Below are 11,572 nucleotides of genomic sequence, written 5' to 3'. Positions count from 1 at the left end.
GGGAGAACTGAGACATATATGAACTCAGAGAGACTATGATAGCATCTGAAGATCTGCACAGGTTCAAACCACACAAAATTCCAGCCCAGAGCAGGAAGTCCTACTTCTAACCTAGAAGCAATTTCCAACAGATAACCTGCTGGTAAAGGGAAAATCGGTTTTCTCTAATGTAGTAACACTGGGTATATCAACCACACTCAGGAGAGGCCCCATACACAGGAGGAGTTTTTCCAACACAAAACAGACTCCATTTTTTTGTGCACTTTTGGTTTTTAGTATTTTTTTGTCTTACTGGGATTTTTGTTTCTTTTGTTTTTGTTCTGTTTTGGTTGAGAGAGAAAGAATGAAATTAGATGGGTAAGGAGACAGGAGAAGAGTTGGGGAAGGGGGAAGAATATGATCAAAATATATTGTAAAAAAAATCTTTTAAATTAATTTTTAAAAATATTAAAAAGAAAAAGTCAAATGAAATACTAAAAGTTCAAATTCTTAATTGTTTCATTAAAATAAAATCTTTAATCATTATTAATCACTCACAGCATCTTAGAAATTATATTAAGGACAAAAAGAAAACTGGCATGAGAAAATCCTATGGACGAAAACTATGTAGACTAATACAAAAATAATGTAATGAAATGAAATGTAAGTATAATGAAAATAAGATGAAATATGAATAGATTGAAGAGACCTAGGTAATCTCTTGTATGTGATGGATGGTGCTGTACTTCTGGTTAAGGAGACTATCACAAAACTTCCTAGTGATCACATGTAATACTTGCTGCTCTGGGGGCACAAAATCTTCCTAGTGATCACATGTAATAGTGGTGCTGGGGGGTGGGTATAAAGACAGCAATACTTCCTCTTTCTTATCCTCATCCTAGAAACAACACTCTGTAAGATAGAGGACCACGTTGGTGCTGCTCACAACTCTCTCATCACTACTAATAAAATGCATAATACAAAAAGGGAAGTCTTCCAGGACTGAAAAGATGGCTCGAGGTTAAAAGCATCAGCTGCTCCTCAGTGGATCCAGGTTTGATTTCCATCACCCACGTGGCTACTAGCAACTCCCTGTAACTACAGTGCCAGAGGATCTGGTGCTCTCTTCCACCTCTGCCATCACACATACATGGTGCACAGACAACATCCAGGCCAACACTCATGAATTAAAAATAAGATAAATTCTTTTAGGATGCTCCAGTGAAATCTACTAAATAAATGTTATTCTCTCCATCACATGTTAAAACTAAAGAGTTTCCGTCTAGAAAGGTTAAGTGACTTCAGAGATAGAGAGATACTTCTCAAATGTATTTAAAAGAAGACGGAGGGCTCTGTGCATAGGGAGAACACCTTGAATTCTCCCTCCCATAATGTTAAGTGCATCAGCATCAGACTCAGTCTGGAGAAGGAGCGCAAGTACTCTAATAGCTAAGAACTAGTTTTCAAACCTGGGTTCAGTCACTTCATGTCTCTACATCCAGGTTTTTCTGTCATTCTGTAACAGCACATTAGAGAGTGCATTTCTTAATTCCTTACTGGCAGGCTGGATGACAGGATTGTCATCTATAAAACAATACTCACATGAAAAAAAAATCCAAAAGGATTATTTCAGAGACAATGTGGAAATTTTATAGCTATGTGATTCCACGTATAAATACCACTTTATCTAAATTTAAAGTGTTGATCAAGATGGTCTCTAAGCCAAAAGAATAAAGAAGGAAGTGACAATTTCACCAAGTGGAAACATCCAATTCGGTGATTTAATAAAATTTAGGGTTCAATGATCATTAGCCTTTAGCTGCAGGGTCGCATTGCCCTCAGCCCTGCAGTTTTGTTCTCTGCTAAGTCATCTCAGCAGTACCATTAGTTGTCATATTACTAATAATGGGTGTCTAGGAAGTCTCATCTATCACTGCTAATGTTTCTTCTTTTAAGTGGGCTGATTAATGAGAAGGGGCTGCTTTAGCCACGGGAATGCATCATTAGCCAAACATATTATTGCAAACATCACATCCGCTGCTTGGTTTTTCTATACAAAAAGAAGAGGGAGAGGGAGAAGAGTGAACTTGAGAGAGAGAGGTGGAGGGAGGGGGAGGGGAGAGGAGCAAACATCCCTCTAGAATGCAAGGAGTTTGCCTTTTCCCACCAAGAGAGATACAAAGTATTTGGTCAAATTCTTAAAAGTACTTCTAGAGGGTCATTAACCCACTATTGAATGTGAGAAAGAGACATTTGTTTTTCAACATAATATTTTCCAGACACAGATAAAATTATTTTTGTATAAACAAACTCAGTATCCAAGTAAAGAACTATAATAAATAATTTAAAGGTTTGGCATGATGACTCGATGGATAAAGCACTAATCATACAAATTTCAGTATCAGCATCCACTTAGGGCCATGTGAGTGTGGTGGCCTGTCTGTAATCCCAGCCCTGGTGAGACGGAGATGGGATACCCAAGGCATGCTGGCTAGCTAGACCAGTGGGAATGGCAAGCTCTGGTTTTACCAAGAGACCCTGCCTCAGAAAGCAGAGCATGATCAAGTAAGAAACCCACCTTGGGCCACTACAATCAAACTGTACTGTGTGTGCTCTCAAAATTACTCAAACACTGAGTTTCTAATTGGCACAGAAAGTGCATATATACGTTCAATATTGTATACAGGTCTATGCTTCTCAAATGCACAAAGACTGAAAAATAGGAAGAAAAGCGAGTATCAAAATACCCTTTTATTTCAGCTACCTTAAGAATGTTCCTGTCTCCACATGCACCTCCAGGGCCTCTGTGTCTAGTACCACTCATGTAGGGCAGCACTGCTCTGTGGGTAGCTATTTTATGCTTTCACCAACCAGCTCTCCTAGATGATGATCCACATCTGTGTCCCTTCAGAAGTCAATAATCTATGCCAGCTGTTTTCCAAAAATAACCATTAGGAAGGCACCAGAGCAGACCCAAATGTAGATCCCGTCAGCTGCGCATCTTTCCACGTTTTCTTAGCTCTTCTGGGGTTTCACCATCATCATGCTGATCAGGGACTAGGAGGGAGTGAACTACTGTTGTCAAATTTTCCCTTTTTGGATACTCAGAGCAGAACTGTTAACAATCTGTGTACATGAAAACAACGCTGCATACTAAGAAGATACTAAAGGATGAGACAAACAGCATCCATACCATTTTCTTGTCTTAAGGTCTCAGCGTTTATTATATTCTGACACAGCAATGATTGATGTGGATGCCTTTATACAGAGAGCTGAAGACTTATACAGCCAATGAAAGATTATTATACTTAGTGGAAAGATAAAGTCAATGAAAAATGATGTAATAAAGCTCAACTTTCCAGCTTCTTGACTGTCAGATTTTGTAATAAAAATGTATCTAAACTTTATAAATCAACATAAATCTATGAGACAAACAGAAATAGATTGCTTACTAAAATTACACAAAGGGCAGAATACTTCTTATCTAAAACCAACAAAAGCAAGAAATGCATCCAAAAGCATTTAAAGTTGGGCCCTTGGATATAAACCTAGGCTAAACAGGTTCTTCTGGTTCCTGTGGCAAAGTCTTGGTTGAGTCAGTTCAGTTTTAGGCAGATAATCTCTTTAATATTATGTGCACAGCATTAATGAAGATGGAAATAATAGCCTCCTTCAAGGAGGGCATCAGTGTTTCCTAAATTTTCCATCACTCATTCCTAATGAAAACATATGTTCCAGACCGTATCACTTGTAAGGGGTAGGTCTGAATCTCACACTGATCACAAAACTAAAAGTTTCAGTCTTTACTACCATGAGACACAGAGGATGACACATACTGTGGGACACATGCAAAGAGGTCAAGAAGTGACTGTCAGTTTCCAAAACGAAAAAAGAAATGTCAATCACGAATGATGCTGCCGATTTACGTTACCAAAAAACGTGGGACCAGACCAACGAATACTTCCTTTCAGCCACGGTGTGGATGAGCACACAAACAGAAAGGCTCACTGCTCCTCCTCACAGGAACCAATGCTGATCCCTTTCCTATCAGGATTCCAACTTCTCTACTGCCACATGTGTGCATGTGCCTGTGGAGGCCAGATTAGGGTGTTGGATCCATGGAAGCAGGAATTACAGGTGCTAGGAACCTGACCTAGGTGCTGGGAACCAAACTCAGGTCCTCTGGAAAAGCAGCAAGTGCTCTTAACCATACTCTAGTGTCAAACTCCCATTTTTTTGGATCAAAGTGAAAACGTTTTAATGAAAAAAATTAAGTGGTAGGCTCAGGATCACACCTTGACTACTGATATTGACAGTACAAAACCCATGGCTTGCTTTTCTAAGTGCCTTCTCCTATACCACATTGTCTTTTTATATACAAATTGAAGGTAGATATATATTCTGATATCCTACAGAAATACACACACTGTTACTTGTCAGTGTACCTCACTGGATGATAATTGCCCCCCATGACTACTTCAGAGCCTCCAAAAGCTGCCATCACCATTCCTACACCTGACTTAGAACTCAGGTTGCTTTGAACTATCCCATTCCCAGACTACGTCAAGTTTAATTAAATTAAAAAGATTGGATGGAGGCAAAATAGACCTCAATTTTTTAAGATTATTTTTATTTATGTGCATGTCTGTGTGCATGTATGCCACATGTGTGCATGTGCCTGTGGAGGCCAGATGAGGGTGTTGGATCCATGGAAGCAGGAATTACAGGTGCTGGGAATCTGACCTAGGTGCTGGGAACCAAACTCAAGTCCTCTGGAAAAGCAGCAAGTGCTCTTAACCGTCTCTCCAGCCCAAGCCTCAATATTTCTTAACCTTTGGGATGAATCCAATACGCATTAAATTTGAGAACCAGAGCTTTAATTATTATTAAACTTTAAATGTTCCAGGTAGTAGCAAATTAACAAGATTTAACATAGCCACCATGTTCAATTTTTTTCTGTGAAATTAAACTAAGATCAAAATCAACTATCATAGAACACCAATATTAGTTACTAAACAATTAGTTAAACAATTAACTAATTAATTAGTTACTTAGCTCCTTTTAGCTGGTGCTACAGAGAAACACACAGGAATCCTTACACACACACACACACACACACACACACACACGAGCCAGCAGCCACAGTGCACTCACACTCACATGTCCACTGCTGCTCCCCTTAACATAATCTCACAGTAAGAGCCTTATCATGGCCAAAACCAAAAGAAAGAAATCCTATAAGTCTTTTACCAAAGCTAATGCTGAGACTTTGTCTTTGATTTGCACAATTAAATGAAAACCATTTTACAAGCACATTTAACTACCACAGGTTTTGAATTCCCTAACAGAAGACACTGTGATTAAGGAGTCATAAAACCAATCAAGAAAGGATTTTTATTCACTGTACATAAGAAAAATAGGATTAACCTACAATCAATGAAATTGTTCCTTGTTCTTTCTAGTTATAAATCTTGCTTATAATAAATGTCTGTCAGTTCTTATATTCAAGAGACTATAACCAACCCAGTTCCTCAATCTTCTAACTCTGTTTCTCCAAGGAAAAGCTTTCTGTGACATTTCTAGTCACTAGTCCCAAAGACATAGTAAAAACTGAGCACTTCTTGGGACTGCTAAATTAAATTTAGGCTAAATAATGGTAGCTCATATCCACAGTCCAAGCACTTAGGAGGTTAGAGCCATGGTATGGATTCAGGGTCAGTCTGGGCTAAGAGTAAGATCTTGTCTCAAAAAAAATCAATTCTACAAAGAAGATAATATATTTATTCATTTCTGATAATTATGTTATACTTTCATAACAAGGGTTTATCTTAACATTTCAAAAGCATTCAAATCCAACATAATTCAGAAGAAGGAAAAATGTCTACTTACAGGTATCATCCAGTTGGCCAGGTCACCATATTTAGAAACTTGCATTGCTCCTAACATTGTTAGATTGACATGTCCCCTGGGAAATAAAAAAAAGAAGTATGAAGCAAACTTCACAAGCTTTATATCCCCTTTGCTTGAAAGCATCAGCAATTAAAAAAATCTTATGGCCCCCAAATGCATCTATTTTCCTACTCCCTGCAATTGATTTCTAAATAGATCAGCTCCAAGCTGGTGCAAAGAAGTAATCATTAAGAGTTCTTTAAAAAAATTATAGCTTATATTGTCTCCAAAAACAAACTAAACACAGGTGTGCACAGTGAAGTTTGTTTCCTTCAGTGGGGGAGAATGTGACTTGTTTAGAAGAAAATGTTGGGAATACCTTATAATGTTATTTCAATCAAGCTGGAACAAAGATGCAAACTCCATGCAGGGGGTCTTTTCAAAGGAGTAGGGTGGATATTTCCATGCCCAGCCCTCAGGGGGAATAATTTCACAGCTTTCTGCAGCTGAACAAACCGTGACCGTTTAATGGGACTGTGGGAAATGGGACTGTGCCTCGGAGTCTTGCTCATAGGCCGAGAGATGACTCAGCCCACTCTACACCATGTGAATATGAGGGGCTGCGTTATTACATACCCTCTAATCATTGCGAATGATTCATCGCTGGAGAAGAAAGAGGCTCCTGGAAGAACAGTAACTGTTTCCTTTCCTAAAGGCACACACAAAAGAAAGAAGGAAGGGGAGAGAGACTTTTTAGATCTCTGAGATCACCATGATGGATAGAAAGGACTGTACCAACTCTGCTTCTGGAAGATTCTACAATCCAACCAAAATGCAATTGCACATGGGGTAGCAACTGTCCACCCCAAGAAGAGGTGTATTTTGTCAGTGACATTGTTTAGTTTTGTCCCTGCAAAGAGATAACAACCAGCATTTATGGGATTACTGCTTGGGAATTCTCTACAGGCAAAGCATTCTCTACTGTCTATACAATGCCCTTCAGCTTTGCAGGTTTAGACACTGACAATGTGCAGCTAAAGACTAAAGCTTGCCAAGGATCTAACACGCAACACAATGGCTACAGGCAACACCACCACACTGCACATTTGAAATAAGTTTTGAAAGGAAACCTCAGATGGCTGCTGTGAGGTGACAAATGGTCATTAACTTGATTATGTCATACATATAAGCATACATGTCAAATCAACACACCAATTTTTAAACATTGAATATACACTACTTTCTTATGCAAACTATGCTGGCTAGTTAGTTCTTTGTCAACTTGACACAAGCTAGAATCACCAGAAAGAAGGAAACCTCAGTTGAGAAAAGGCCTCTATAAGATCTGGCTGTAAGCAAGCATGTGGGGCATTTTCTTAATTAGTAATTGATGCGGAGGGTCCAGCCCATGGTGGGTGGTTAGTGGTCCTGGGTACTATAAGAAAAGAGGCTGACCAAGACAAGGGGAGCAAGCCAGTGAGCAGTACTGCTCCATGGCCTCTGCATCAGCTCCTGCCTCTGGCTTCTGCCCCACTTGAGTTCCTGTCCTGACTTCTTTCATTGGGATGAACAGTGACAAAGTATAAGCCAAATAAACCCTTCCCTCCCCAAGTTGCTTTGGTCATGGTGTTTAATCACAGCAATAGTAACCCTAAGACACCAACTATACCTTAATAATTGTGGGGAGAAAACCTAAAGTAAAAATAAATGAACAATATAAAACGCACATACCTAATTCCTTATTATCATTAAGCCTGACCCTCCTCCTCACATGCAAGTGCATACACACATCCATCTTTATTCTTAGCCTGGATAAGCTGTGAGCTTCTGTCAGATCACATACTTTCTGAAACCAGAGAATGCTTCTGAACACATTTAATACTAATTTCTAAGAGATGCTCTTGTTAAGGCTTCTAAAAGTGGCACATTGTTATAAAAGTTCAGAGCTGAAAACAAAAAACAAAACAAAACAAAAAAAAAAAAAAAACTTCACACTTAGCCAGGTGTAGCAGCACAAATCTGTAATCCCAGTACTTGGGAGCCTGAGGCAGAAGGATTACCGAAGTCTACATAGGAAATTCCACCCAGCCAGGATTACAGATGAGGGAGACCTTTTCACCTTCATGTTTATCCAGTTAACACACTAGCTAACTACCAGTGCCTTGGTCAGATCCAAGCTGCCTGTCTTGTGGGATCTACTTCTTGTTTGTTCCAGAGTTTCAGAACATCATATGGTCTCCCATGGAACAAGCGCTTAAAGGCTACCTGACTGAAACACTTCAATGGTCCAGAGCACTTCCTCCTCTACTGGGATGCAGTGAGGTAGCTAAGAATAGGAAACAAAGCTTTGGTGGAGAGAACAGAAGACAGGAAAAGCTCTCGGATGTCTCAGCACTGGAAGAGGTCTGGCCATGTCCAGTTGCAGCACCACAGCCTCACCGGCCGCCGGCTTCTCAAGGACTGCAGAAAGCTAACACTTTCATCAATATCCCCCACTTCAGCTCAAGTATGGGAGAAAAGCAAACCTATTTATATCATACTGAAATATTTATTGCCCAAGGGAGTTTGATTCTAAATAATGGAAACATTTTCTCATCTTCCAGAGTACCACAAACCTGAAACGCTTTGGGAAACACTTTCTGGTGTGGTTAGAAGTGGCTTTTAGACAGCACACAAGACAGAGAATTAAGTAAGATACTTCATGTGAAGTCCCCAGTCAGAGCTGGGCACAGGGCAGAACTCCACCACCGCAGCTATCATTATAATCATTGCCTTCCCCCAGAGATAACTGCATAACTGCATGGGACCACAAAGTGGCTCATATAGTAGGGTTCCCAGCCATTCTGCATGAGCCCTAAGCTTTAGGACATGCACACTACAGCTGGACCTCATCCACACATATCTCCGTCTGGCACAATCAGAGCCCAGACACTTCTGTGAGGTGGACAGGCATGGAGGAAAACTGTAGAGGACATGAAAGAGACATAAACATATCAAGTCTTTGGTTTCCTGTTAAATCACAATGGCTTCCAAAAGATATTCTCCACTGACGATATATGTGAGGTAGTTTTTTTTTAATTAATAATAATAATAAAATGAAAAGATAATAATAAAATATAATAATATTTATTATTATTAACATTTTCTAGGCAATTGCAAGGTCAATGGGGCAGTGTGTTCTGCTGCACAAAGCATAACTGTATTTAAAGACCCAAGAACAACCACATGGAAAAGTATCCAGGCTTCTTCCTGGACAGTCTTATAAATTATATTCTTCTGAAGCAGAGTCAACTGCCCACATTTTTATTTATTTATACTATTTATCTCGAGTATATGTATGTGTCTTCTAAGGCATTGTTATATTCTTTGAAGCATTCACCTGCCCACATTTTTATTATTTATGTTATTTCTTTTGAGTGTATATATGGGTATGTATGGGAGGTCAGAGAATAATTCTCAGGACTCATTTTTCTCAGGTCAGGCCTGTACCTAAGCTCCTTTCTACCCACGAGCCACTTCCTAGCCTGACTTTTTTTTTAGAAACAATATTATTTTACATGTCAATCTCAGTCCCCCCACACACATCCCATGTCCCACCCACCATCCACTCCCCATCCACTCCCCAGGGAGGGTAAGGCTTTCCATGGGGGAATCATCAAAGTCTGTCATATCATTTTGGGGAGAGCCTAGGCCCTCCCCCGTGTATCTAGGCTAGCCTGACTTTTACTCACTCATAATTACTTTAAGCACTCCAACTGGCTATCCAATCCAGAGGTCAGCCCTAAAAACATACATACGAGTAGCATTATTGAGACTCTGTATTTATATGCTTAGGAATACGCGCACATGCGCGCATACACACACACACACACACACACACACACACACACACACACACACACACACCAATTAAAAGGTTTGAAGGAAGGAAAGAGAAGTGGTAAGTCATGTAATCATATTATAGCCTCAAAAAATAAAACAATTAAATCATTCATGTCTGTGGGTTTATACATACTGTGAATTTTCAAATCAGGAGAAACACTTCTGCCTCCCCTCTAAAGCTAACCCTTCCCTTTTATGAAAACATGAACCCCCTTTTAGCTTTTTGAGACACACAGAAGATCATTGATAACCATGATTATACTTCTGTGCAATAGTATGTCAGAACTAGTACCCGCTGGTTAGCCTTCCTCAACTTTGCCTTCTGCCTGCTCTGAGAACCACCGTTCTATTCTCAACTTCTATGAGACTGTTTTTATGTTGTTGTTGTTTTGTTTTGTTTTGGTTTTTTTTTTTTTTTGGTTCCACATATGATTAACAATATGCATGACTTGTCTTTATGTGACTGACCCATTTTGCTTAGTATAGTCCACACTGTCTCAAATGACAAATTACCATCTTTTTTTAACCCTTTAATAGTATTCTACTATGTGTTTTATTTACCCACTGATTAGCTGATTAAAACCTCAGCGTGTCTTCATTTTATTGGCCGTGGTAAACATTATTGGAATAAACACAATAAGATAGATGTGTTTCTGTGATTTGATGATTTTATTTCTTTTGGGAATATACCCCAAAATAGAATTACTGGATTATATGATAGTTCTACTTTTGGATGCCATCATTTTTAAACATCCAATATCTAAATGAATCCAATACCTAAATATACTATGTTGAACCCACAATTTTCTAATGCAATATCCAGGATTTGTTCAGTAACTATAACAATAAATCAATATAAAGATTAATAGCTTTGCCACCAATCCAAAACTCCATCCAGGCATCCAGTCCACATTACACCTAGGATCAGGTAAGAAACTTCCTGCTTCAGCTCTGTTCTGCTGATTCTGGGACCTTCTCTAAGCACCCATCCCACATAATAGACAGAACCCAACAAATGCTACTCTAAGCCTCTCTCTAGTGGATGGCAGTAAATACAGAGTCTCATAGCTTCACACAATGCTGAGAACAAGTAACAGCTGAATACTGAGCCCTAAACAAGCCATTTATAACATCCCTTCTAAGGTTCCAGGATGCTGCAGGAGAGGGGGCAGAAAGAAAAACCTGAAAGAAAATAAAATCTGTGATAAAATATCCTATACATAAGACACAGTCATCGTTATCACAAACTCATAGTAACTACAGGTTCCTATACTAAGTCTCAACAAGAATGGCCCTGCTAACCGTCAGGTATGGATGGAGGAGGGACACCCCAAGGCCAACCCTCATTAGTGAATTCTTTGCTACTAATAGATTCAGGGAGAAAGAGAGCCCCTGTCTTCAGTTGTATGCCTACTGCTGACCCCACAGGCTCCAATGAGTTGTCCCAACCCAGTGGTCACACAGATGGCCATGATTAAACTAAATGGATCATGAAACAAAAGTCAGGAATCTGGGGTTGGGGAGCAGGCAATGAGGAGAGCAAGCAAAGAGATAAAAAAGAGTGTGATAATAAAGTAATCAGAATGCATTAATACATATGTGGTAATATCAAATAACTCTTCTCTGTACATTTAAATGTTTTCATACTGCTTTATCAAGAGAGTGCATTAATTTTATCCTTACCTAGTTTATTGGTTCATAATTCAATAGTAGGTAAGTAACTATTATTAGCACTGAACAAAGCTAGAAACAAACTTGAACTACCCTATACTATTGGTTCTCAAACATGAATTCCCAACAGACTCACATGGGTGGCTTCTGC

At 39.3% G+C, this 11,572-nt stretch overlaps 1 protein-coding gene across 1 annotated transcript in view; it reads right to left on the bottom strand.

Moving 5' to 3' along the window:
* The window catches only part of Oxct1 (3-oxoacid CoA-transferase 1), a 119,382-nt gene that overhangs the window by 40,238 nt on the left and 67,572 nt on the right, over positions 1-11,572 (bottom strand). Inside the window, exons 12-13 of the mRNA XM_027401378.2 lie at positions 6,505-6,577; positions 5,869-5,944 (exon numbers count right to left, since the gene is read on the bottom strand). Of these exons, the coding sequence (XP_027257179.1) occupies positions 5,869-5,944; positions 6,505-6,577 (149 nt within the window). The remainder of the gene's footprint in view (positions 1-5,868; positions 5,945-6,504; positions 6,578-11,572) is intronic.

The sequence above is a fragment of the Cricetulus griseus genome, chromosome 2, assembly GCF_003668045.3.
Source record: "Cricetulus griseus strain 17A/GY chromosome 2, alternate assembly CriGri-PICRH-1.0, whole genome shotgun sequence".
Taxonomy (NCBI): domain Eukaryota; kingdom Metazoa; phylum Chordata; class Mammalia; order Rodentia; family Cricetidae; genus Cricetulus; species Cricetulus griseus.
This window is presented reverse-complemented; position numbering and strand designations above follow the sequence as displayed.